Source organism: Annulohypoxylon truncatum, assembly GCF_022578515.1.
Source record: "Annulohypoxylon truncatum strain CBS 140777 unplaced genomic scaffold F4807scaffold_18, whole genome shotgun sequence".
Classification (NCBI taxonomy): domain Eukaryota; kingdom Fungi; phylum Ascomycota; class Sordariomycetes; order Xylariales; family Hypoxylaceae; genus Annulohypoxylon; species Annulohypoxylon truncatum.
This window is the reverse complement of record NW_025953804.1, coordinates 617,175-642,814: the sequence shown is the minus strand read 5'-3', so window position 1 is coordinate 642,814 and position 25,640 is coordinate 617,175. Positions and strand designations below refer to the sequence as shown.

The 25,640-nt window shown below is 48.9% G+C and overlaps 10 protein-coding genes across 10 annotated transcripts; 4 read left to right on the top strand and 6 right to left on the bottom strand.

The window, feature by feature from the left end:
• The first annotated feature begins 467 nt into the window (after positions 1 to 467).
• Positions 468 to 1,681, top strand: F4807DRAFT_103409 (glycoside hydrolase family 61 protein). The gene is made up of 3 exons (XM_047992662.1): positions 468 to 707; positions 774 to 863; positions 927 to 1,681. Exons 1-3 carry the CDS (start codon positions 656 to 658, stop codon positions 1,475 to 1,477), a joined length of 693 nt encoding a protein of 230 aa, XP_047853843.1. The 5' UTR covers positions 468 to 655; the 3' UTR covers positions 1,478 to 1,681.
• Positions 1,522 to 2,591, bottom strand: F4807DRAFT_103415 (uncharacterized protein). Its single transcript, XM_047992663.1, has 2 exons — positions 1,769 to 2,591; positions 1,522 to 1,717 (listed from the first exon to the last, which is right to left on the bottom strand). Exon 1 carries the CDS (start codon positions 2,366 to 2,368, stop codon positions 1,886 to 1,888), a length of 483 nt encoding a protein of 160 aa, XP_047853842.1. The 5' UTR covers positions 2,369 to 2,591; the 3' UTR covers positions 1,522 to 1,717; positions 1,769 to 1,885.
• A 1,468-nt stretch (positions 2,592 to 4,059) lies between these two features.
• On the top strand, positions 4,060 to 5,754 carry F4807DRAFT_103407 (monooxygenase). Its single transcript, XM_047992661.1, has one exon. The coding sequence runs from the start codon at positions 4,257 to 4,259 to the stop codon at positions 5,595 to 5,597; it is 1,341 nt and encodes a 446-aa protein (XP_047853841.1). The 5' UTR covers positions 4,060 to 4,256; the 3' UTR covers positions 5,598 to 5,754.
• Positions 5,755 to 7,596: 1,842 nt separating this feature from the next.
• Positions 7,597 to 10,534, top strand: F4807DRAFT_428002 (uncharacterized protein). The gene is made up of 4 exons (XM_047998227.1): positions 7,597 to 8,135; positions 8,295 to 8,902; positions 8,955 to 9,244; positions 9,311 to 10,534. Exons 1-4 carry the CDS (start codon positions 7,809 to 7,811, stop codon positions 9,973 to 9,975), a joined length of 1,890 nt encoding a protein of 629 aa, XP_047853840.1. The 5' UTR covers positions 7,597 to 7,808; the 3' UTR covers positions 9,976 to 10,534.
• Positions 10,535 to 10,586: 52 nt separating this feature from the next.
• On the bottom strand, positions 10,587 to 11,151 carry F4807DRAFT_467873 (uncharacterized protein; the record flags this gene model as incomplete). The annotated part of the gene is made up of 1 exon (XM_048002544.1): positions 10,587 to 11,151. Exon 1 carries the CDS (start codon positions 11,079 to 11,081, stop codon positions 10,587 to 10,589), a length of 495 nt encoding a protein of 164 aa, XP_047853839.1. The 5' UTR covers positions 11,082 to 11,151.
• Positions 11,152 to 11,523: 372 nt separating this feature from the next.
• F4807DRAFT_461011 (transcription initiation protein) lies at positions 11,524 to 14,739 on the bottom strand (the record flags this gene model as incomplete). Its single annotated transcript, XM_048001619.1, has 2 exons — positions 11,524 to 14,376; positions 14,464 to 14,739. The coding sequence occupies 2 exons, from the start codon at positions 14,737 to 14,739 to the stop codon at positions 11,524 to 11,526; spliced, it is 3,129 nt and encodes a 1,042-aa protein (XP_047853838.1).
• Positions 14,740 to 15,719: 980 nt separating this feature from the next.
• F4807DRAFT_103278 (WD40 repeat-like protein) lies at positions 15,720 to 17,958 on the bottom strand. Its single transcript, XM_047992659.1, has 2 exons — positions 17,062 to 17,958; positions 15,720 to 16,996 (listed from the first exon to the last, which is right to left on the bottom strand). Exons 1-2 carry the CDS (start codon positions 17,806 to 17,808, stop codon positions 15,866 to 15,868), a joined length of 1,878 nt encoding a protein of 625 aa, XP_047853837.1. The 5' UTR covers positions 17,809 to 17,958; the 3' UTR covers positions 15,720 to 15,865.
• A 1,606-nt stretch (positions 17,959 to 19,564) lies between these two features.
• On the top strand, positions 19,565 to 20,779 carry F4807DRAFT_461009 (pantetheine-phosphate adenylyltransferase-like protein; the record flags this gene model as incomplete). The annotated part of the gene is made up of 1 exon (XM_048001618.1): positions 19,565 to 20,779. The coding sequence occupies one exon, from the start codon at positions 19,565 to 19,567 to the stop codon at positions 20,777 to 20,779; it is 1,215 nt and encodes a 404-aa protein (XP_047853836.1).
• On the bottom strand, positions 20,498 to 21,896 carry F4807DRAFT_467869 (NAD(P)-binding protein; the record flags this gene model as incomplete). Its single annotated transcript, XM_048002543.1, has 2 exons — positions 20,498 to 21,140; positions 21,206 to 21,896. 2 exons carry the CDS (start codon positions 21,894 to 21,896, stop codon positions 20,839 to 20,841), a joined length of 993 nt encoding a protein of 330 aa, XP_047853835.1. The 3' UTR covers positions 20,498 to 20,838.
• A 1,578-nt stretch (positions 21,897 to 23,474) lies between these two features.
• On the bottom strand, positions 23,475 to 24,874 carry F4807DRAFT_103253 (uncharacterized protein). The gene is made up of 2 exons (XM_047992658.1): positions 24,571 to 24,874; positions 23,475 to 24,499 (listed from the first exon to the last, which is right to left on the bottom strand). The coding sequence occupies exons 1-2, from the start codon at positions 24,676 to 24,678 to the stop codon at positions 23,714 to 23,716; spliced, it is 894 nt and encodes a 297-aa protein (XP_047853834.1). The 5' UTR covers positions 24,679 to 24,874; the 3' UTR covers positions 23,475 to 23,713.
• Between the last annotated feature and the right edge of the window lie 766 nt (positions 24,875 to 25,640).

Here is a 25,640-nt window from a genome sequence, read left to right as displayed (position 1 = left end):
CCGAACGGAGGTGACTGCTTTGGTTCTTAATGTGTTAGATGTCGGTCCGTCCAAGATTACCGTTCTGACAAATAGTGAATTACGATGTTACTTGCCTGTTACTAACCCGCCACTCGCCGGTAGGATTCTGGGCCGGCTCGGGTTGAACCAAGGGACTCATTCACTACCTATCAGGCCACATGTCTACCCCGGATTTATAACCTCGCAGCCCCCTTTTGCATATGCCTTGTGTGTTGCACATCCACTAGGCTACATCTTCATTTCTTTTCCATTGACTTCAATTTAAGCAGAGTACTTGATTGGTAGTGAGGAGGAATATGCCAGGGTATACGGGTTTTATCCGAAGGGCCTTTACCCGCTCGGTAGCCATCTCGCCGCGTCCAAAGATGTAAGGTCGTCATCGAGCATGATTCGATCATTCGGCAAATTAAGTATCTAATTATATCTAATATACTTCTTTAAGATGCTGATGGAAAGGGGTTATAACTACAGTAGCTATGGTAGATATTGACGCGCGCTCCCCCCCCCCCCCAGTTTCTTCTATATATGTCGAGGTCGGATACTCAAGCTCTACAACACCTCAGCTCCCGTCAAATAACTCAAAGGCAGTTACGATCAGTCTTCAGTCAAACTTATACTGTGCCTTATCTTGACAATGAAAGCCTCAACAGCCCTCCTTTGTCTTGTGTCGGCTGCCCAAGCCCACTGTAAGTAATGCCGATTGCCACATAAATCTTCAATATGTAAGAAAACGACTGATAGTGTATTCGCAGACACTTTTCCTGCACTGATTGCAGGAAGTGGTGCTACCAGCAAGTGGGAGTACGTCAGGAAGACGACAAATTATCAGAGCAATGGACCAGGTTCGTATTTTACCCACTTTCGCTCCGACGGATCAGCATTGGTTAACTCGACTGAATGAACAGTCACCGATGTCACATCTGAACAGTTCAGATGCTATCAACTTGCGCCTGGCAACGAGGGCGCGAAGACCATGACGGTAGCTGCCGGTTCGACAGTTGGTTTCACGGCCGATGCTTCGGTCTCCCACCCAGGAACTCTACAGTTTTACATGGCGAAGGTCCCTTCCGGGCAAACGGCTGATTCCTGGGATGGATCTGGGGCAGTTTGGTTCAAGATCTTCTCGCAGGGCCCTAACATTGCCCCTAGTGGGCTCACGTGGCCAAGCCAGGGTGCCAAGCAAGTAACGACCAAGATCCCCGAGTGTATTCCCGCAGGAGACTATCTCCTCCGTGTGGAGCACATCGCCCTTCACAGTGCTGGTTCAGTGGGTGGTGCCCAGACGTACATCTCTTGTGCTCAGTTGACTGTCACCGGTGGTGGCAGCAAAACCCCAACCGACCTGGTCTCATTTCCTGGAGCGTATAAAGCTACAGATCCTGGGCTTCTCATTAACATCTACTACCCTGTGCCCACGTCTTACACTGCTCCTGGACCGGCCGTGTTCACTTGCTGATCGATTGTTTTTACGGCACAGTTAATAGCACTTGACCATACCTCGATCAATAAACAACTCTTGTGAAATTTGCGTCTTGAACTTACGAGAAATATGCTACGTAGCGATTTTTCTGATTATATTTACCTAGATTGATAGGCGGGCGGCAAACTTGACTGAGTCTCCATTAAGGGGGTTGCGTAGGTCCAGCCACGCTCAATCGTGATGGTTTAGTACATAGGTAGTCAAGAGGCAGGTTCACTTGGGTCTTCAGTTTTCATTCCATCAAAATCAATAGATTAGTGCTCATACTCGTATCTATTCCTTGCTCCACCCCTGAAAAAAAACCAGGTATGTAGAATCTGGTGTGATTTGTCGACACGGGTATTCCTCCTTTCCAAACACCGGGCCTCTTAGCCAACTACTCTCTTAAGATGTCGTGGCGTCGAAGGACAGGAAGGTCGATGGCTGTCCAGCCTCGGCCTCGTCTTGAGAAATGTTGTTGTCAAGCTTCTTCTGCTCCGCTGCCATATCACTCGCAACGTCATCTCCTTGTGCTTGTTGAATCTTGAGGCGCAGAATGGTAGCCTCGAGCTTGAGGACCTTGTTCTTGATCTTGCCGCGCTGAAGGGCGTCAGCAGCATCGCCGGAAGCCGCGTCGATGGCTGGGTTAAAGGCGTTATCCTCGGCATCGTTGCAGATGCTATTGACCGACTTGAGGAAGTCGATATCGTCTTCGTCGGCGCTAGCCAGGTTGTTCTGGTTTAGCGCGCTGAATACTGCAAGTGCTTCATTCTCCGCGTTACCGGCGACACCGCCAGAGATTGAGATGTCGTTGTAGGTCTTTTGAGTGAAGACGCCGGCATTCACCGCGGAAGCGGCTGCGGCAATAAGGGCAATAGAGAAACGCATATTGAAATATGATATGCTCTGATAAGGCTAAGAAGTCGAGCGATGCTGGGCCGTCAACGACAGAGTAGCTGGTTTAGTCAAGGGAGAAGCGAAAGTAGAACTATTCGAGCGATGGCAAGAAACGAAAGGACAGCACAGCTGTACGAAAGAATGAAAGAAAGAAACAGAAGACTGGCTGTTTGATGTTTTGTGATGGGATGGAGAGAATGAATTTGTGAATGTGTGAGCGGAAGATCGTAGATCTTATACGCCTTGATCTTCTTAAGATCTGGAAAATCATCTCGGCAATTTGTGGACCTCTGCCATCGCGTTGGAACTGCAGCCGGAGCTACGAGGTCTTGCAAGCGGACCTGGAAGAACACACTTGTACTGGTTGAGTAGGTGTGCAACGGGCTTTGCGTGAAGAATTCCTTGGCTGAAACCCAGACCTCCTTTCCCTCCCCGAAAATGAGCGTCAGAGGGGCGGCTCAAGGAGTAGTGCCCGACAGAGCCAAGAGGCGAAGAGCTGAAAATGGCCGGATGGACAAGCTGATGACACCCTGTGAAAATCCTTCATTAACGAACTTATTCTGGTGGAGTAACCTTCATCTAGAGGGACATTTTGGGGATCGGCTACACTAGAGGCTAATAACTATCGTGAGGCTCTTCAACCCCCTTGTCCCTCCCAGCCAAGAACTCCGCGAAGGCAAAGAACCGCATTGCCCAGGCCATATTTCTGATATCAATTATCAGCAATGTATATTGTGTACCTACTACACATTGAGGAATATGAACGACTAACTTCACATCACGTCTCAAAAATCATCCGACGACTGATTTGTGTAATTCAGACGAGAAGATTTGAGAGAGCTAGGATAGTTAGGAAGATACGGGGTTTCTTCGCATCGTCTGAAGTTGGACAGGGGGTTGGAGAACGAGTCAGCGCGCAGCGGCTAGTTGAAGCGAGAGAAGCTCGGCTCCACTATCTCGGTGGTTAGCGAAACTGCAGGGCTCTGAGGGTCCCTGTACAGGGCTCCCTAGTTACCCCTAGCAACCCTTCCCTGGTCCCCGTAGAAGCCCCAAAATATTCGGTGGAAGCCATCGAATAGTAACATCAAGGGGTAATCCAAGTTTTAGAGCATGGTCTCGAGACAGACGGCTAGAGTCCGCCAATACTTATCTTCCCTTTTTTTTTCTAGTCGGACCATCTCATTATTTACCTCGTGGTTTTGAACTGGATTAGGCGGCACTACGTTACGATTCACCATCGTGAACCACTGCCAGGTCTATTACCTGGCATCGAGCTAACAAGGTGTCTCAGCGCCCCAATCGTATAAGCACAGTAACATCTCACTCTCGCCTTGATTCTACATTGTTAATTATCGCTTCCTCTTCTAATGTTATAGATGGAGAGCCACTACAACACATGCTTTCAAAGCAATCTTCCATATCTACCAGAGGTAGTAAGTTAAGCGAGCAACGAAAACGACCTTGGAGAGAGAAGACAGGGTGCATGCGTCATCTGTGACAATCTGAAAGCATTTATTCTACAATTGTCCTTGGCAAGTTCCATATTTGAATCAGTCACATGTGCTAAATGCCATCGAAGATTGAAGCCTTTGGTGGATGGCTGGCTGAATTATAAATCGGTGATTTATAAGTCAATACTGATACCGGAGACAAGGATAACACCGACTCCAATCACTCTAATAACAGCCGTTCCATTGTCCTCTCCGGTTGGCTTCGCGGATCTATCGTCATACCCCTCAGATATGGCGACATCCTCCGCAGTCCATAAGCCGAACCGGACGACCCGGAGCCCAGCTCATGAGCTTCCTACAAGAACGGCGCGGGCTTCCGTGAATGAGTTTAGCTTAGGATAGAATAAGAAACAGAAACACTAATAACTATGGCCGAACAACAACAAAAGAAGAAACAACTGCACCTAGGCGCTTTTATGCGTCCAGTGAGTCTACACACTGGCGCATGGCGATACCCCGGCGCTTATCCCGACGCCAACTTCAACTTCCAGCATATCAAGTCGTTCGCGCAAAAGCTAGAAGCTGCCAAATTTGACGCCTTTTTCATGGCTGATCATCTAGCCGTGCTGAACATGCCGATCGAGGCTCTTCGGCGCAGCCAAACAGTAACGTCTTTTGAGCCATTCACTCTACTGTCCAGTCTAGCCGTCGTAACCGAGCGCATTGGTCTTGTTGCTACCGCCTCGACAACTTATGACCAACCCTATCATATTGCGCGGCGCTTTGCATCTCTCGATCATATAAGCGCTGGGCGTGCCGGTTGGAACATCGTCACGACCGCTAACCCTGACTCCGCGCGCAATTTTGGCCAGGAAGAGCACAAAGAGCACGGCGAACGCTACGCCCGAGCTCGTGAGTTTTACGACGTGGTGACCGGATTGTGGGATAGTTTTGCCGACGATGCCTTCGTGCGCAACGTTGAAAGCGGTATCTTCTTCGAGCCGGAGCGCATGCATGTGCTTGACCACCACGGGCCCGAGCTTCACGTTAGAGGTCCGCTGAACATCGCACGGCCTCCCCAGGGCTGGCCGGTGATCGTACAAGCTGGACAGTCGGAGCCCGGGAAGCAATTAGCTGCCGAAACGGCCGAGGTGGTATTCTGCGCCCCGCGGAGTCTCGAGGCCGGCAAGGAGCTCTTCAAGGACGTGAAGGGCCGACTTACCGCGGTGGGTCGTGAACCCGATGACATCAAGTTGCTCCCTGCTGCCTTCATAGTCATCGGGGATACCGTCGAGGAAGCCCGCGCAAAACGACTAAAGCTAGACAGCCTCGTACACTATGAGAGCTCGGTCGCGTCGCTCTCGATCGCACTTGGTGCCGACGCTTCCCAGTTCGACCCGGATGGCCCGTTGCCGACAGATCTTCCCGAGACAAATGCGAGCAAGTCAGGTCGCGAGGGGGTTATGAAGCTCGCGGCAACAGAGGGTCTGACCGTTCGCCAACTTGCACAAAGATATGGTGGTTATTCGGGACTCGCTTTCGTCGGTACAGTAAAGACGGTCGCTGATGAGATGGAACAATGGCTTGTACAAGAAGGTTCGGATGGCTTCAACGTCGTCTTTCCATTCTTGCCACAGGGCCTTGATGATGTTGTTGAGCGCCTGATCCCTGAATTACAACGACGAGGTATCTTCCGCAAGGATTATGAGGGGACGACTCTGCGTGAACATTTGGGTCTCAAACGTCCAAAGAACAAGTTCTTTCCCTAATGGTAAAGCGGGCCTATATTTAAAGATAGCTATAATTACCAATAATACTTAAATGGATATGATGTTATTAACTAAGCTATGTTGGCTTCATGTACCTCATCAGTTTAGCATCGTTCACGTTGTGAATTATGGAATTTTGAACTTATTTCTAGCTCAATTTGTAAGCGCCTGCGCAGTATGCTGTGGTTTATGACTAGGTGTTGAGAGTTGAGAGGGATCTCTAGAGTCGTCAGGGGTAAATTTCCATTGGGGCTTCATTATCTTCAACACATCCGAACCCCATGTAGATAGACAATAAGGATACCATCCCTCTTAGAGAATCAGTACATCGACCTTTATCATATATCATCTTGATCTGATTGCCATTATGATAAGTCCCCATGCATCTATAGCAACCAGTACCCGACCCCTCTTAGCACTCTTAACATGCTCGATCATACTTCTAAGGATAGATCATTTCCCGTAGGCTAATATGTTAGCTAGTTACTGTTAACAATGTCTGCCATTCAGTACATACACGGATCGATAGGCTGAGGGTCGTTATTGTCAGGGGCTTTGTTCAGGCCTTCCATGTTGTCGTAGTAGACTCTTCTCTGGACGGACGTCATAATCTGTGATGATGTTTCTTGCGGAATAAATCCTTAGGCGATTTGAGGAGTTTTGGTTCTTTTAAAAAGTTGTAGTAGAGGGAAGTATTGTTTGGCTTTTGTGGTTTTCCGTAAACACGTTCTACTCGGGGGACAAGCACAATATATACATGATGGAAGCATCCATGGATACTAGTATTTCGCATGCAGTAATACGCGGATAGCTCTGTTTAGCCCTTTGCGAGTCATCGCAAATGCCTTATTGTGGTCAAAGACCATGTTCGCACTTAAGTGTAAAGGCGCAGCTATTTAAACGCGAACTCTTCGATTTTCTGCGCAAATGCGAAGAGTGAGTCATAAGTTCAGGATATTCAAAGTCGAAATTCACACCGCGCAAATGTTCAAAATTAAGTTGAAGAACTTTCAAGAATTAGATCTTTATATCCTATTGTATTATCTTACCTATGTAGGTATGCAAGTAGGTAGGGAGGTACTTAGACAGATATAGTTTACACAAACCGTACAGGAGGAGCATTTAGTATGACATAGCAGTTAGATACCTACTTATTAACTACTTCATCGAGAATGTCTCTAATTGTCTCTAATACCATGCTTCCTGGAATCACATAATTGACTCCCGCAAAGTCAACGTCTCTCTGTGTCTCCGGGACGAAACTCATGTGGATTTCCAAGAGTGCCCCAACTTGGTCATGAGATATCGGTAACATGGGGATAAAAGATAGAATGGTGTATCCATTGAGACTACTCGTTACCTCTTTTCAAAATTAATCAGCTATCTGTTTGGATGGAAGTGGGATATCAGGAGGCGGCATTACGGTCTGCAGCTGAGGCCACAAGTACTTTCAGCATTTTGCTGTCGGATGTGAAATGCTACTCATAACTCACCTTGTATAAATGTAGATATATCAATTCCCTGCTCAAGACAGGCGTAATCCCTTGTGCCACTCGGCTGCTCAAACTGAGAGAAAGACTCGCTGCTACAAAACAGTCGCACTATGTGGTTCTTTCCACTACAACCTCATGGGGAAACCCGGAGGCCATATTTTCCTGATAGTCTCACAGTAATTTCATACATATTATATATCACATATATTCCAACGTACCTTACTAGGATTGTCTGACCATAATGTCACATTGACACCTGATACGGCGCATTTGCGTTGTAAGGCTTTGCGGTGGCTTATACTTGATACACTTCGTCAGTCTCGGGATTCGAGTATACTAACCCTATTGGTGGATTATTGGGAAGATGGAGGGGAAAAGTGCAACTTTATGTAGGATTTCATCACTCATTTGCGTGGCAAGGAGATATGCTACGCAAATGCGTGAGGCTCTGATGCATCGGCTTAGGACAACTACCTATATTCCGAGATCGCCATGATTCAGTTAATCGAGCAACCACCTTCATACCACCTCTTAGATCGCAGGGTCGTCATAGTTATCATGACTTAGCTTTACTCTATTCCATTTACTATTCAGCTGGGATTTATGATTTCGGAGGCATGTCCACAACTTCACCTTGTGCTTTTATTGATACCTAGAACTCGAAGATTGAACTACATGCTCGTACTCCAACAGATATAATACGCTATGATACTATACCATGGAATACTCTTTATCTCGACACCAAAGGGCTTCTGGCTCGCTAGCCGAAAGCGCTGAAAAGAATTTGGCTGCCGAAACTGCGCCAGGAATCAATCATGATATCCGTCTTTTAAAAAACGCCCTCCATCGTGCCGGTACATCCTCCATCAGATCCGATACTCCAAGCACGGTTGAGAGTCTGTGGGACCATTGTTCAGCTGCTTGCTCAGTCGCGAGCCCATCTTCATTTAAGGAACACTTTTTCCCAGATACGGAGCCACAGATTGCTACACAGTGTGGGAGGCAGTTTGGTAGTGAAGATGGGAGAAGCGATGTGTCTCACATTCCTGAGTTGATGTCAGTTTGCATTTTATCCCTTGACAACTCGCCCAAATTTTACCTTAATACTGCTAGCTGCTTCTTAATGATATCGATACTCACTTTAATAATGGATAGGGACACTTCCGGTAACACATTTTTCGACGGGAATATTGGTAGTGACATACCGTTTATGCCTTCGTCTACTCCCCCATCTATACGCACGAACAATGTTGATCTTAGCATAGTTGAAGATGGTGGGAGCGATCTTGAAGATGAAGACTTTGAATCTGACGAGGAGCAGGATGATGACGAATGGGGTGGCGAGCCAGACAGGATTGAGACAGCTGTGCTGACCAATGTGGAAGATCTAGAATTCGCTGCCTGGCTGATCATGGACTTGCATAAAGACCAGATTCATCGCGAAGAACGAAGGATCGGTGGTTGGCAGAGAGGCATCATTCAGTATCAAAACTCACCTAAATCAGGTGAAGGTTCTCAGCAACCATATATGAGCTCTAGTACTGATCAGAAACATTCTAAGTCTCGTAAAAGACGGCGACTCTCCGGATCTCGACGGAGGGATTCCGATGACGGAGATGGGGAAGAAAGAGATGATGGCGAAGGAAATGGGTCTCCTGAAAACCACGACGATGGCTCAACCTCAGGAGAACTTCGAGGTAGATACGCTTGTCCATTCAATAAGTCGGATCCTAGCAGATTTTGTAGCAATCCGTTCACGGGTGACCAATATCGGGTATGCGAATCAGGATACAAGACCATCCAGAGATTGAAGTAAGATCATCCAATCTGATACCAAAGGATTCGAGCCTAATATCTACCTCAGGGAACATATCAAAAGAAAGCACCTTCTAATACAATGCGAACGGTGTAATAAGAATTTTTCAGGGAAAGGAAAAGCTGTGGAAGAAAGTCTCACAGAGTTGAGAAGACATCGCCAACAGCCAGAGCCATGCTCCTTAGGGAGCCTTGAGATGAATACCGGCATAAGTATGGAACAGTGGACGCTTCTAGATCGAAGCGGTGGTAAGAAGCGACAGAAGGCCTCTGAGGTGGAAAAGTGGTTCAATATTTGGGAGACGATCTATCCGGGGATTACACATCCTCCACACCCCTGTGAGTTCTCTGGAAGCAGAAGCTGAGGGTATACTTTACATCTAAATAGGTACTAACGATTATCAGGGGCTGAACGAACCACGCCAGGAATAAAGCCAATACCAGCGCTACCATATACGCAGGACTTTGCCAACCTATTCCAGAAATTCCTAGACCACGCGACTACGTCAGGAAATATCCAATTCGTTCCCGGGCAAGAACAATTAATGAAAAGCCGTCTAAAGACTTTAGCGCTACGGGCATATAGTGTACATACAGAGCTAAACGATGCGCCCTCATTAGAGAACTCCTCGTCCAGCGGCCAGACGACGACTCAATTTACCATGCCAGGAACGCCCATCCTACCGAGCCCGAGCCTGGCCAACACAGCACAAAGGCAGATACAAGGACCCAAGATAAACAGGCATGGTGGTCAACCGCTACTCATGCAAAACTCTCCAGCCCAGTTCGGCATGCTCCAACCACAGATTCCGACAAGTATACCATACGGGCCACATGCTTTCCCTAACTATGGGGGCAACCGACTAGCTAGAGTCTCACCGGCACCCGTCCTCAGCTCATCGCTAGGATTAGAACAGCCTAATCTCGATTGCTTCTTCGGAGCTATGGACCGAGACTGGACTAACCTCCAATCCTTGCAGTTGGACGCCGAGAATCAAGACATGACATATACCTATGAAGCAGAACGAACAGAGCTAGAAGCTAGGGACAACCTAACCGATGGAATATAATTCAGATCTTGAGGGGTTTCCAGGAAATTTCCAATCACCAGCCTGATTTTCACTGGATTTCTTTTTCTTAATTCTTGCAACTCTTTGGGCTCTTGCCTAATCGAACTTTTATATGAGCTTGGCGTTGATTTTAATGAGACGAAGTTTCGGAACTGATGAAATTTGACGGCTTCTTATTTGCATAGGTAACTGAGTATTTTATTGTTCATCTTATTAGCTGGGTTTGAGTTGAGGTCCTGTTATAGTGTCGGGCTAGAGGTGTACGGCGTTATAGAATCATGTTAGACGTGGCATTCTGTCTTTTTGACGATTCCGACGAGATCACACAAAACCAAAATAGACCGTCACCGAAAGGGAGATGTAGTAGTAGCATAGGTATGCTATTTGCGAACTTCCGGTGAGGTGACGGAGATGATGATTTCTAGTTAGATTAGTCTGAATGGATTTACTATGACCAAGGTACAATTCTGCTCAAGTGAGTAAATTTATATTCTTTAAAGATTACACAGGTACCTACCTAGGTAGATGTAATTAGAGAAAATATTGAATAGTTATGAAATCCCATTCTGCAATGAGAGTAATTGAATATGTAAAATGAGTCTTCACATACCTCACTGCTTCCACCGTAAACGGAACAACATTCTATGCCACCTACCGTTAGACTTTGCTTCCTTTTTCTTGTCCTCACACGTCAGAACTTCCTCTTCCAAGTACACCAGCACTATTTTGCCCGGTTGGTCCTCAGGCCAGAACTCCATCGTCATTGCCGGAAGTTCCATGGGCGAATTCTCCAAGGCCATTTCTTCCACAACCTCCAAAGCCGCAGCCCCTTTTCCATTATCTCCACTTTTGAACTTAGATACGAGAGGCACAAATACATCCTCCTTCATCGCATTATCACACAAATTCCCACCATCTTTATCAGTACGAGAACATCTGAAGACAACCTCATGGCCGAGGACGCGGCAGCACGAGTGCAGCAAGCATTTCTCACCATCATCGGATGACAAGATCTCATGCCTGCAAGTATGGTTATCTCGCTCCGCGGCATTCACATTGAGGAGTTCGTAGTGGTAAGCCGCATGGATGTTCTGATATAAACACATGGGGGCTAGTTGGCGCACCGACGGCGATAATACTGACTTGGGGGATGATTTGATTAGAATCAGGACTAGAGGCTGACGGTGGTTAATGACGCTGGAAAGGCTTGCAGTTAAATTTGACGAGGAGTAGAAAGACCATTTGGAGTAGACTAAGACGTTGTTAGTTTTATCGGTGAATAAAGGACGATGGGCTGTTTATCTAATAAACTCAAGGATGGTCTAGTGCTGGCACATTCGCGACGTATCATAATAATGCGGAAATCAGATGTTATTCATGGGCTATGGACAAAGGCACGATGTCCTCACAATGCCTTTGTTAAAATCCCTTAACTTAGAAACGTAAACCTAAGCCTTAATACTACACTGAAAGCACCAATTCCGAATTACGCAAGACTCCATAGTCCCTATCCCCATGCTTTTCCTTTTACGGGCTTCCAGTAATAATCTAGTCGTCATCAGTATAGCGAGGACCAGCAGCCGGGGTTTCTGCGTTGTATGCTCCTGGCGTAGGCGCTCCATAGTATCCGCTAGAACTAGCAAAGCCGCTTGCTGCTGGTGTAGGAGCGGCGGCGGCGGGAGTCGGTGCGGAGTCGGCTCCCCAGCCGCTCTGCCAACCGGCGCCGGGAGTGGGCGCATTCATCGCACCAGGAGTAGGCGCATTATACGCACCTGGAGTCGGGGCATTCATCGCACCTGGCGTAGGGGCGCCTAAGAGACCGGCACCAGGAGTTGGCGCATCGTAAGCGTTCGATGAACCGCTCGCGCCAGGCGTGTAGCCCCACGTATCGTTCCCGCTGGCTCCTGGAGTAGCTGCGGATGCGCCGTATGGAGTCTTAGAACCCCAGTTGTCACCGCCACTTCCGCTGTAGGCTGGCGTCTTCGACCCGTGACTGAAATGATCAGGTGCCGGCGTCTTAGCACCCGAAGACCAAGCAGGCGTGCGACTGCCGGAGCCGTAAGAGGTTCTGCTTCCGTCGTAAGGATTGACCGTGCGGGAACCGTCGGCCCAGGCTGGCGTTCTACCACCGTCGCCACCCTTGCTCCATGCGGGAGTACGTCCACCGCTTCCTCCAGCCGAAGGAGTCTTCCAGGCAGGAGTTCGTGACGAGGCACTGCCCACGGGCGTGCGACCTCCGCTCCAATCTGCGTTCCCTTGAGAAGGCTTTCCGGAAAATCCGTTTTGACCGGGACGACGACTGTCATAGTTCTTTATCTCACGCCCAGTAATACTGTCACGGACTGTAAGGTCGCTCTTCAACACGCTAATGACCTTACCCTTAGAGTGTATCTCGACGCGAGCATGCGTGTCCGTAGTGTCTCTGACGCGCCCAAGGGTACCTTTCCAACCTCCCTTTCTGATCGTGACCGTCTGGCCGAGCAGTTTGTCTCGCCCAAACGAGACTCTGGGAGGTGGCATATCGCCCCTGTCTCCATTCGGGTTCAGCTTTCTTGCCGGGTTCATGCCGTTCAGATCTGGACCAGAGCTGGCGGCATTGACACGGCCGCCCTTTGCCGATATGGTATTGACACTGCTCACTTTAGACACAAAGATACCGGCATTTTCAGTGGTTCTGTTCGTATGACAGAATACGTAAGTGCGGTAAATATGAACAATCTTTCCTTGGCGACCCATACCGCCATATTCCTTTACAACATCATCGGGTCTAATCTCGGAGCCGTTGCGGTCAGCGGCGACGGCAGTCTTTCGCTTGGGTAATTTGTTGGCAATCTGAGAAGGCATCACTTGCCGCGTATCGCCATTCTGATCCAGTACAACCAGGGTCTCGCGGTCAACCTTGACGATGCAGCCGACAGTCATAGTGTCGAGCTGTACAAGGTCGAGCAACGAGTACTGACCCAGGGATCCCTGGCCACCGATATCGCTTGCTTCTCTAAGGTCCTTGCTGAACACAGTAATCTCGGTTGTGGTTTGGTCTGTCAAAAGGGTGACACGGTCCTCGGAGATATTAACAACCATACCGACCTCGTCACGGTATCGGCTACCACCAATAACTTTGACGTGGTCACCAGTTCGGAATTGTTTGCGAAGACCCTTTGTTGGCACCTCGATGGTCTGTCCGACGAGGTCACCCTCGGTGACCTCAATTGTAACAATGTCTGCTTGAACATTGGTTGCTTTGCCAACCACGCCTTTTTGCTCGCCTTCGTAGACTTCGACTACGTCACCCGGCAGATAGGTAACGTTGGCATTACTGTCCTTAAGACTAGCGGCAAGGGACTTAAGATCGATATTCTCAACTCCGTCTTCGCCTCCAGACGCAAACTTGGTAACTTCCTCTAGCGACGGGTTGACATCGCTAACGATCAGGTGTTGGATCTTGATGTCCTTGACCTGAAAGCCCTTCTCAAACTCGTCGCCATTGTAGTTCCAGGTATTGGTCTGGCTGCTATACTGGAGAGTACGCGGGTGTCTCTTTCGGGCTTCGACTTCGCTGAACAGTCTCTGCGGAGGTCGTGGTCCCATAACCGGACGCTTACGTTTCTTATCGGCAGCTGAAATTGACTCGTCTCGTAGTCCATAGTCGAGCCGAGGAATGAAGCGAACCCTAGCATCAAGGCCATTCTCTGTGATGTCGAGAACTTGTGCGAGATCACCGGAGTGCTTGGCGGGCCTGCGAAGTCGTACCCAGGCGCCGGGTTCCAATGTAGGAGTCTTTTGAACTCGCATGAGATCAGGTCTCTCCTTAATATCGACAAGGATAAGCTTAGTACGAGGGTAGACGTTCATCATGTCTTCGAGTGCCATCATCACGTCACTTTGTCGGGGAGCCTCAACGTAAATGAGTCCCTTCATAATGGAATTAGGGCCGCCGCGTTCAAAAGCCGCCGTAATGGCTAATTGATCCTTGGTGTTGTGGCGCTCGATGACGCGCTTCATGATAGCCATAATGACTTCGCGCTCCTTGCCTTCCTTGCATCGAACACCCCAGATACCGGGATCGTCTACGCTAGGGAGAAGAAGTCTCTGGGGAACGATGGCAGAATCTCCAAGACCCCTCGCGGTCCTGCGATTTCCATATTTGCGCACGTAGCCTTCAGCTGCTCGCTCAAGGTCTTCCTGCGTAATTGCATCGCGCTGACGGTCGAGTTCCCGATGTCGTCGATCGTCGTCCAGTCGGCTATGCTCGCCGAAATCGCCCGGCTCTTCGTGTTCGATGAAGCCTTCATTTTCTTCGGCCGCTTCTTCGTCGTCTTCACCTTCGTCCTCGTCATCGACCTCGGCTTCGACATCTAGGAAGACATTTGCCTTGCCCTTACGTCGCTTGCGACGATGGGTCTGAACAATTATCTGGTTAGGCATCGATTTCTATGGCATAAAATGGAAGGGGAAGAGAAGCGGCAAATAGGTAATAATGTAACTCACCTGGACCTCATCCTCTTCATCTTCTTCATCTTCCTCTTCCTCGTCATCATCATTGCCGCCACCATCACCGTCACCGTCACCGTCACCGTCACCGTCATCATCCTCATCTCCTTCGTCATCATCTCCATTACGCGTAGGCGACGACTTGCTCTGCTGTTTTGACTGTTCGTGGCGGCTGTCGTCTTGATTCTCATCATCGCTGAAATCGGCTGGAGGTGGATTAAAGTCTTCCTCGTCTTCCGACTCGGGCTGGTCGCGGTCGCGAGGATCACTCATTTTGTCGAGTGATCGGTCGCGTAGATTAAATTATGGGCAGTTGTGACAATAGAGACCGAGAGGGATATGGAGAAGAATGGTAGAATGGGTAAGAAAAAAGTTGAGAAAGAAAGGAAGGTTCGGAAAATGATTGAAGGCTGGATGAATTCTTTATGATAAGTAGATGAACGTATCAACAATCGGGAACGTGCTTGATCTCTAGGATAGGTACTAATTCTGGCCGATTGAAAGCTTGGGATGCACTAATCTAGATTAAGCGTAGTACAGTTTGAATTAGGTGTAGAGTGGGGTCATAAGTGGCTATGATTGTGGCAGCGCCCCACTTCAGCAGCAAATAAATATTGTGGCTAAATGTGGCTGGTGCCAGTTTTTGAATTGAGGAATCAACAAATCGTCAAAGGGTTGGGAACTTACTTTGCTAAATTGTCTATATTATTGTCTCTATTGCAGGGCTTGTCGACTTGAAGAACTTGCCAGAGTACCTAGGCTCGAAAACGGGCAATCTAGCTGGAGGTATGTACGTGCTACTGTAAATATCAAGTCAGCTATGCGTTACGACGACCACTCCTTGTCCGTTATATAATTTTCATAGTATGCGACCTCGCACAGCATAAGTAGAAACCCACAACTTAACATCCGAATTGTAATGTGCCCTGCTTCCTCATTGTACCGAAGCCAGCCCCCCTACAACCCTATGGATTACCAACCGCACCCCTAACCTCATACCGTGCCATCTGCTTACCGATCCATCGAGCAAGAAAAATCTGCCTGCTCTCCCCAAGTAATAGTTACTAATATACAGGATGAAGCTTGATGTATGAGAAGACCACTCCATGATTGGCGTCTAAAAGTAACACGCCCCTCCTCACATTAGACAATGAATCGGCTCGCCATTTTCTTCCTACCTACTCCGGCATGCCCATCACCCATAGACCCCGCGAGCTTGTCAGTGACCAAAACATGATGCAGGCCCCAAAACAAACGCCTTGCTTCGTAAATGCATATAGCGGTCTGATGGGCAATGCTAATCTGAGGGTTCTTGTTCAGGTTAGGTCTTGCGTGGATTTCTTATTCTCGTTACATTTCAGTTGGCAGCGTAAACTCTCACAGCTTGAAACCGGGTATTTCAGATCTTCACGCCCCAAACGCCTCGTCCGCCGCTGACACCGAGCCATTCGCCATCGCCATCGCTATTGCGGAGTGGTGGAGCCCAGCCAAGATTGCCGACTTCGTAATCACACTGCCAACTAGCGACAGGAGTAAGATGTTTCTCAGCCGATCCAACACCATTGGAAGACAAGCTGCTACTAGGAGTACTGTTTACAAGATCCCAAAGCAGGACTTGGCAGTCGTCGCCACCCGAGGCGAGCAGTCCTCTCCTCCCAGGAGACCATTCCACCGAATTTACGGGGCCGCCATGGCCACGTAATTCCAGCAGTGCCTGCCCAGGATGTCGTACATCGAGGATCCGAATGACGCTTGAATCTTGCGCGAACGTTGCTAACATGTAAGTATCGTGGGGCGAGGTCGCCAGTCTCAATAATGGTGGTGCGTGTGACATGGTCTGCTGGGCCAGAGTAGGGCTTATCCTGCCACCATTCGCATCTGTGGTGCTGTTAGAAAATGCTGGGGAGGAGAAGGACGTTGTGGAAATCATACCCCGATCGTCCTTGGAGGTTGGTTCATAGATAATAGTACTATGTTCCAAGCTACGAAGATCGAACATTCGCACGCTACCGTCTTGCCCACAGCTGACGAACACGTCCACACTATTGGCACAAAATCGAACGTCGTAGACTTCCTTATCGTGAGCAATCAGTTGGGTCTTGGCTGTTAGGGACGGTATATCCCAGATGGTGCATGTTGTGTCGATGCTGGACGTGATAATTAGACTTGGAGAAACGGTGTTCCAGTCCAACGACGTAAGAGGCGCGGTGTGATCTGGCGTTTTCGAATTGGACAAAAGCGCCAGCGGCGTGAGTTTTGTTATAGGCGCACCCAGTGCTGATTTATTTACCGAGTTCGAGTGCGCCGTCGGGGCGTCTGCCGGCAGAGACCAGAGCCGAAGATGATCGCCGGAGGTAGCTAGTAGATCGGTAGACTGTTTTTGAGACGAGGGAGGCTCCCACAACAAACGCGTTACGGGATATGAATGAGTTGCTTCCGCAACCTTTGTAAATTCCATGCTATACTTAGACGAGCCAGGTGTATATATATCAGAAGGGGTACTGATGATTTGCGAATCGAGGATTTGGATCTAGAAAATGAATGGGTAAGTGATCATGAATGTTGAAGCTTATGATATCTGGGGCATTGGCGTACAAAGTTATGTCCATCCTCCAGATAGCTCCCGATGGCCACCTTGCCAGCTCCTCTGTCCCGAGGAGCCCATTTACACCAGTCGAATGCGTAGAGCGCCCAAGGTGCCAAATAGTTGCTCGTGGATGGATGGGCATTGGCGAGCTCGTATCCTATAGTGCCAGGCGGACCATCGGACAGGCTTGAATCAGCTCGTGGCCTGATGTCTGCCAGACCAAGCGGCGTGTTGGAGATATTTCGCTGTGAACCCGGGGCGCCATATTTGGGATCTTGCGGCGACATGTACTGGGATGAGGGGCCAGCAGATCCGCCGGGTGTAGTAGGCGTGTAGGGGGAATAAGAGGTGGAAGGATTCTCGTAAGGGGCGGCGGGACTAGATCTCGAGTAGCCGTGTGACAAGCTCAAGGACGGTGGCTTCGACGGCGAGGCGTATTCGCTCGGAGAGTGTTGTATTGCGCCGGACATGGTAGGGAGGGTGGGTGCGGTATTAGCACTCATGGCGGGAGGGCGACCGGAGCCTAATCCTCCAGGTTGAAGAATGTTGGGCACACCGGAATTCTGGTACTGAGGATTGACGGGTTGCGATACGGGCTGGTCGAGCTTAATGTGCGGGCCGGAGGTGGTGGTGAATTCTCGCGGGGAGATTTGTCCGCTGTGGCTCATAGTGGGAGAAATATGGAGTTCGTCGTGCTGCGAGCCATAGGTATTAGTTCGTCTTGGGCCGGCTCCGTACTGCCCTGGCTGGTTCATGTTGGATATGCGCTAAGCAGCAGTCGCGACAAAGCTGCGAGACACGCTGGCTTGGGATGGACCGCTATTGGCCCGAGTTGCGATGAAAGGACGAAGGGATGAAAGAGAGACAGCACAGAAAGCGCCTGGGCACCAAGGAGAAAGAGATACCAGAAGAGGAAGAAGGAGAAGGAGTGGTCGAGTTCGACTAATCGACCTATCAACTTATCGACTTATCGACCTCGATGTCGACCTCGATATCAATGATCGGAGTCGCTAGTAACTTAAGATGTCGCAAGCGACTTGGAAGTTGGGTTGACAATGAAAAATTGCTGGATTTATTTCCCCCTGCAGAATCCGCGACGTCGGGCGGGAGAGGGTCTGGTTGGGCTCTTGCGGCTCCTGCTCGTGGCACTACCACCTAGTATTTCTGACACTACGCTGCGCCCAGGCGCTGCTGGGCTGGGCTGGGCTGGATGTCGTTCCCGCAATGCTGCTACTGCCAATATCGATGCCAAATGCCACCAATAATATTGGGGCAATATTGGATTGACAAGGACGACCCAAGCCTTGAGACTCAGTCGTAGGTAGTTGCGAGTACTTAGAAAAAAGGATAACAAGTTGATCGATAAGTTTGTGTGCCTGCCCACGTGAACGACACTGGCTGGCTTGCGCTGCCTCTGGATATGTCGATTTTGCGATTCCAGTTATGGACGTGAACAGTCTCGTCAATGAATTGGGGTACGGGGAGATCAATGGTTTGGGTCAATGAGTGCCCAGGTGGGATGGTCGAACTTACCTAGACGCTAATCGCAAAAAGTACCAAGTACATACTTAGTACTATCTTAAGGTCGACTTCCCCTCATTACGAAGGGATGCGCGGTACCTGCGCCATACTCCTCCATGATAACTCCAAATATTAGCAGTCCGTCCGAACATTAATATCAGTAGGCTAGTACCTTATGTACTCTATACAAGTACATAGGTACCCCTACTAAAGTTATTGTACCTAATCCTACTGAGGACGTAGCGGTCCAAGATAACCAAACTTACACAGAACTTAATCGTCACCTAGTGAACCTGGTCGTCCTGTCCGCATAAGTGCACATTCACTTTTATCTTGTCTTGAAGTCAATATTACATTAAAATGTCAAATGTAAATAAATAACTTCTCTTTACTCTTTCCGACTTAGAGGTCAAAATTAGCGACAAGAGACAGGAGATTCGCATCCGCGCTTAGCATCAACAAACATCCCACATTACAACATTACTACCAGGTACCTATGTATCTACGGTGGGGTGATTCTCTACTTATTCGGCTTCTTCCAGCATCTATCAACTACATACATAATCCTGGCAGCTTAGGTGCGAAAAGTATCTCCGATCAATAAGAGGCGTCTTAGACCGAGACTCTAGGTATCTTCAAACACCTAACTACATGAAAAATTAACAAATCTTCCTAAAGATCTCAATTCTATTCCTCATCCGCCAATCCCATCTCAGATAGAAGGAATACATTTACTCATCAAAGCTGTACCAACTTCATCGTACTGACTGAAAGAATTACCTCACAGCTCTGGCTCTTTCTTTCATTACGCCACCGGTTATCCTACGGGGACTCATATTTTCTTGATATTAAACGGACCTTGCCTCGGCCAGAGTCTCCCTAAATCTCACCTACATAAGTATCCGCTATCTACCGAGGCTTTTACCCCTACTGCCGGCCCTTCAACTTATTGTCTCTCGATTCTACTCTATGGCTGGCGCAAATGCTACAATGGGAGACGATCTCCCGTCACTTCTATTGTTACCCCCGCCTCCACACCCTGCAACCCGGCTCGCCCTTAACGCCGCATATGAACCTCCTCTCAAAGCCGCCATCTCAAAACTGAAAACTGCAAGGAGCGGAAAGAATGGCGCAACTTTGCTCGTCGGTTTAGTATCACCCATCCTCACTGGCAATTATGTGCGACAAAAGTCGCTTTCTTGGCCTCACGTCCAATCTCTTCTAGCAGATCTATACAGCATTATATCAGTCATCTGCGTTCAACTATCAGTTCCCACCGACATCCACGCCGGTCCGGGATCCGTAGACGTTCGTGTGGTTTTAGTCGACCATGATTTATCTAAGCCTCTAACGATCGACTCAAGACCGGCGATAGAGCCGAATAATACGGTAATAATCAACCTCCCTACCTTCGTATCTGCTTATCATCCTTGGCGATACATATTTCATGCCAACAACGAATCTGGTTATGAATTACTCTCGACATATCTCAAACTAGTTGAAGGCATTCAACCCTTGAAGCAATCCCAAATAGTTGTCGTCGATGGTGGGCTTGCCGTATCCGTCGGACCACCTGTCTCACCAAGATTATCTCCCCAGACTAATACGCAACCCATCGTATGTTTGGGAGGTACCTTTGATCATCTACACCCCGGGCATAAATTGCTCTTAACTGCTGCTGTCCTCTTGCTGAAGGTGCCCGAGAAAGGTGCGCCACGGCCATGCCAATTTATCATTGGCATTACTGGGGATGAATTGCTGAAGAGGAAGAAGTACGCCGAGTATGTGCAGCCTTGGGATGAGCGCGCCATGAATACAATTGAGTTTCTATCTTCAATACTCGAGCTATCGAAGAGTGGCTGGAAGAAGAGCCAAACCATTCAGACTATCAAGGACAATGGAGAATTTGTCGCTTTATTTCGGGACGGCACCATCGAGGTTCGCTGCGTCGTAATCCAGGATGCTTACGGCCCGACTATCACCACCGAAAATATGGATATTCTTGTGGTCTCAGGCGAGACAAGAAGCGGGGGCAATGCCGTGAATGAGCGGCGGAAGGAGCTCGGCTGGCGGCAACTTGAGACATTTGAAGTGGACGTCCTCGATGCCGATGGAAACGTGCACAAGTCATCGGAAGCGCGAGATTTCACCCAAAAGATTAGCAGCACAGCTATTCGGAAGCAAAAGGCCGAGTCACGTATCTAGTCTTACGAGATAGTTGCTACTAAATGTATGCTTACTTGAAGCCTAACCGACGGCGTTCACTACATGAAAAGGGTCTGTCCTCCGTCCACCAGAATATCCGAGCCGTTGATATAGCTTCCAGCGCGGCTTGCGAGCGTCACAATGGCCCCTGACAACTCGTCCGGCTCACCCATCCTCCCCATTGGATTTCGACTGGCCCACATCTTTCTTGCCTCGTCTAGACCGTCACCCTCATTCAATATCGTGTTCACTACAACGAAAGTCAGTAATTTCTTCTTAGGACTAGGATTCTGGAGTCTGAAGCACGTCTCTGGAGCGGCTACTCCCTTAAACAGCTTGACTAGGAAGTTATCCGTTACTCCTAAGATTGGATAGGAGGTGAGAAGAGGAACCCTTGTTGTAACATACTGTATCCCGGGGAAATACTGTTTACTCTAATTCCGTACTTCGCCCATTCTCCAGCCAGCGACTTCACCATAGCCACCACCCCAGCTTTGGAAACGTTGTAGGAGACTTGGGGTTGGGGGAAGTTGACCCTGTGTCCTGATATACTGGCTATGAACACCATGCTCCCCCTGATTCCTCGTTCTATCATCGTCCGAGCGATTGCACGAGCAACGAGGAAACCACCAATCGTATTCACATTTACCACTCGGTTCCAGTCCTTTGCAGACCAGTCCAGCGCATGCCCGCAGGCAACCATTCCAGCGAAACTTAACAGAATGCTGACACTGCCTAACAACTTGACTGTCTCATCGACTGCAGCGTTCACACCATCTTCGTCGGTCACGTCGACTTTTAGGAATCGGATTTTGGCACCTGGAAACTCGGTCTCCAACGCCTTGACTCTAGCTTGTGCCTCCGCTGGGTTCATATCAAATATCATAAGGCCTTCAAGGCCATGTTCAAGGAGGGCGTTGCACGCGGCAAAGCCAAGATCGCCGGCTCCTCCAGTGACAATAGCATTACCCGTTATATGGAAACGCTCTTGGGCCCTTGCCGCCGGGGATTCGCGGGGTAAGGGCAGAGGCGGGGCCGTCAGTGAACCCGGAGAGCCGTCTCCTAAGGATATCTGAGGTAGCACCCTTGCCGTGAGATCAGATCTGTCTGTCGTCATCTTCGCGTAGGTATCGATGTGGTGGTTATAATGTAAAACGCGACGAAAATTTACAATTCATTTATATCAACAATCTACAGAACCGGCATCTTTATATTTACGTCAGAGACTGCGGGGTCGGTTCTAACTGCAAGCAGTCGAATGTGCAGCTCGTAGACTCTCGTGAAGATGGGTCTTCTCCGCTCCGATCTTGGACTTTGAGCTTGCGAGATCGGTAGCGAATTTCTATACATACTTCTACCGATGCAGTTGGCTGATGCATTCTTATCATCCCACAACGATCATCCAATGCTTGATCACGATTCTGCTGATATCTATAGATCGGACAAGGAGATCGCGAGACTGGTTTGACCTATGCGGCATTCCCCACGTCCCCAGATTCCACCCCATATATGGGTACGCGTCGACTAAGTCCACAAACATCAAATTTTATGCTTAATCCGTGCTATGTCCTTTCTTGGTCTCCTTATTCGCTTCGCATGCCTTTGATGCCCTTGGCCTATTGGCCATGACTTACCTTAATCCAGGGCATCTAAATATCTTCATATGGGCGATACAATAATATCCATGTCATGAGTACTTATATACCTAGGTAATGGAGAAATGCTATAAAGCTTGTACTCTTGTAAACTCTTATATTACTAGTAAATCATCGACAGTATGCTTCTTAACTTAAGGCTCTCGTTAACTATTATGCGGCTCTGTGTTGGAAACCATTATCCTTGTCTTATCATTTCCATACTGCTTGACATAATGTCCTGTAACTCGACTTTAAGCGAAACTGCGTACTACGACTGGGTTGTATCACCCTTGTGTTTAAGAAGCAACACAATCCAGCGATAGTTATTGAAAGTACCTCGACACCTAAACCGACTGGGCTGAGTGTTCCTTTGGATTCCGTCATTTCTACACTCTCGCATTTTTCATGTGTACCCCTTCACATGTAGGGGGCCAGTATCTTTGAGAAGTGAGGAAGGCTATATTCATAGTACATTTTCGGATGACCGGACGATAATGTTACCTCACGTCCCCTTCGTAGTTATTAATGTGTTAATTCATGTATGCGGAACATGATATGTTAGTGTTTCTAATATAGAGGTAGATATTGAACGAAGTTACAAAGATTACTCGGGGAGCTAATGCTCCTTATACAGGCGGGTGTCCTCTTAACTCTAGCAAATGCCCCTTCATCATATCCAACAACATGCTATGGAGAAATCAACCTGCTGTATGGCCTAAACACGTGTACCGGGTTAGGTACTATCTACGTCGACGATCAGGTTCGTTTGACCGAATCGTAAAAGCCTAATAAAACCCATTTGTCTTCATGGTCCGTATCAACGTCCTACATGTTCAATCTCATCCTCCTTCGAAACCAAGAGAATGGTGTTCGTATAGAAGATCGACCAAACCATACTATAAAATCGGCCGTTTGGAAGTGAGCTCGTTACAGATGCTTACTACGTGCTTCCTTATTTTACCTGTTGCTAAATTTGAAAGGGCAATGCGAAAGACCTCTAGCTGGTCCTGGGCGCTTTCACCGCATATGCACCTCGGGTACCCTCGGAAGTTAATTGAGACCTCACAACTACCTATATCGAATGCGCATGGGAAGAGACTAGACGTAAATGGATAGGACGAAAGAATCTCAATCTTCTTATCATAACAGAATGCGAAATCATCCATCCAAACAATGCGTCACACAGGATAGGATAAATTGGAAAATCAATGCTGTTTATCTAACTATAAACCTGACTCTAGATGCTACAAGGTAATCGTCGCATCATATACGAGGTAGTCCCCAAATAGCAGACTTTTCACGTACACAAATCATCCGCATCACCGCGTCCCGAATCACTACCACTTTCGAACGGGGCGACGGGCTCAGCACAGGGGCCTTCGTTCCAGCCGTTATAATACAGATTCATCCAGCTTCCAGCACTCGTCCCATTCGCCGTCGTCGTATTTCCCCCGGCACCGGCCAGCATCTCGCCAACCTTACCATTCGGGCACAAATTCGCCGTCTCCTCGTCCCCAGCGGCCTCGACGACGCCGGTCTCGGTCTCGTTGGCCGGGTCGCCGGTATGATAGACGGCCTCGCAGTCGCCGCGGCCCCAGGGATCGAAGCCGCCGGGCAGGTGCGCGTTGGGCGTCTGCGTGTAGACGGGGACGAAGCGCCAGGCGACGCAGTTGAAGATGCCGGCGCACTGCACGCAGCAGTCCAGCTTGTTGGACACGGCGCCCACGGTGACGGTGGCCGTGGGCACGTCCGTGCGCGCCGGCGCAAAGCTCGCCGCGTTCGCCAGCGCCGACGGGTTGCAGAAGTTGGGCACCGTCGCCGTGGGGTACACGCCCGCGATCGAGGTGCAGACCGCGGTCGCGGAGGAGCCGGAAGTGGGCTCGGGAGATGAGGAAGAGGCCTCGGCCTGGACGCCGGTAGCGACGGCTGCTTCGGCGCCGGCCGGCCGGGTCGGGACCGTGATGGCGGTGGGGGGTGAGGCGTAAGATAAGGGGGTCTGGTTTGCGCCGAGGGTGGTCAGCGCAGTGAGAGTCAACGGGTGAGCATATCCCGTGATGGTGGAGACTGCGGCGGCCTTGGTGGTCTGTATGAAGTGTTAGTGATCATACCAAGCTAATTATGTTTATAAAAAGAGGAAATCTCAGTCCTATTTACCTCGGTAGTTTGCCGAGCATCGAGGGGTTTGGCTTGAGCTACACTAAAGCCAGAGATGCCGATCAAGAGGGAGATTCCCGTCTCGGGAGAAAGAAGTTGTGGTAGCATCTTGAGCAATGGATGTTATGTTACAGCCGAAGTACCTAGTGTTGAGATTCTTAGACGAGATGAGTTGGTTTTATATCCCGAGAGATCCAGCGGGTTATATGTGAAACTGTCTGAGGCCGATGTGCGAATGTTTGTCGTTTAGTGTTTGCACAGATAGATTGATATAATATGGACGGGTTTGGGAATGGGTATGAATGGTGGGATTTAACCCGAGAGCCCAGTACAAAGAGCGATTATTGAATAATAAATGGGAGGGACTAGTTCACCAAACAGTAAAAAATACCGTCAACCTTATGAATACCTAAGGCGGTGAACTTTCCACCCTCTTTTCGCTGTTCATCTGAAGAGGGGCAAACACGACGGTTGAGCGAAGTTCGGATAGTGAATGGTGGATGATGGATGCGTGTGAAGTCGAAGTGGCAAGCAATCAATGGATCCCAGATATCATCCCATCCGCTTCCTGGCACCTAAGAAATGTCCCCGCAACACTTAGATCAGAGGCTGCCAATGATGCGATGCGTAAGTGACAGGTGTAATGAAGCATTTCTAAAGGTGTTGTGGTGCTAAGGTGATATCCCATTAAGATATATAAAGTGGTAAGGTGGTAAAGTGTCAATGGGCTGAATAGGGCTCCTACCCAAGTTGGTGTTCAATTGCTACATCAGATATAAATTAGGGGACCGGGTTCTAGGTCCCCCCGGAGATCAACACGAGCAATGAGATCTCATTTCCCTTTGAAGATGTAGCAGCATTAGAAGATGTTGGTACTTTACGCCCGATAGACCTAATTGCCTCGTTGCCCTTCTTGCAACTACGCAGTACACTACGCGTCGTCGAACCAGTCAGACCAGTCAACCCAGTCCGGCGGGCGTGGTTACGTTTACGGCAGGTATTCCTACGAGAGGAGAATTATGCGTAGAATGGCGGAGGATTATTCGCTTGAAGGTATGAAGATCATCATC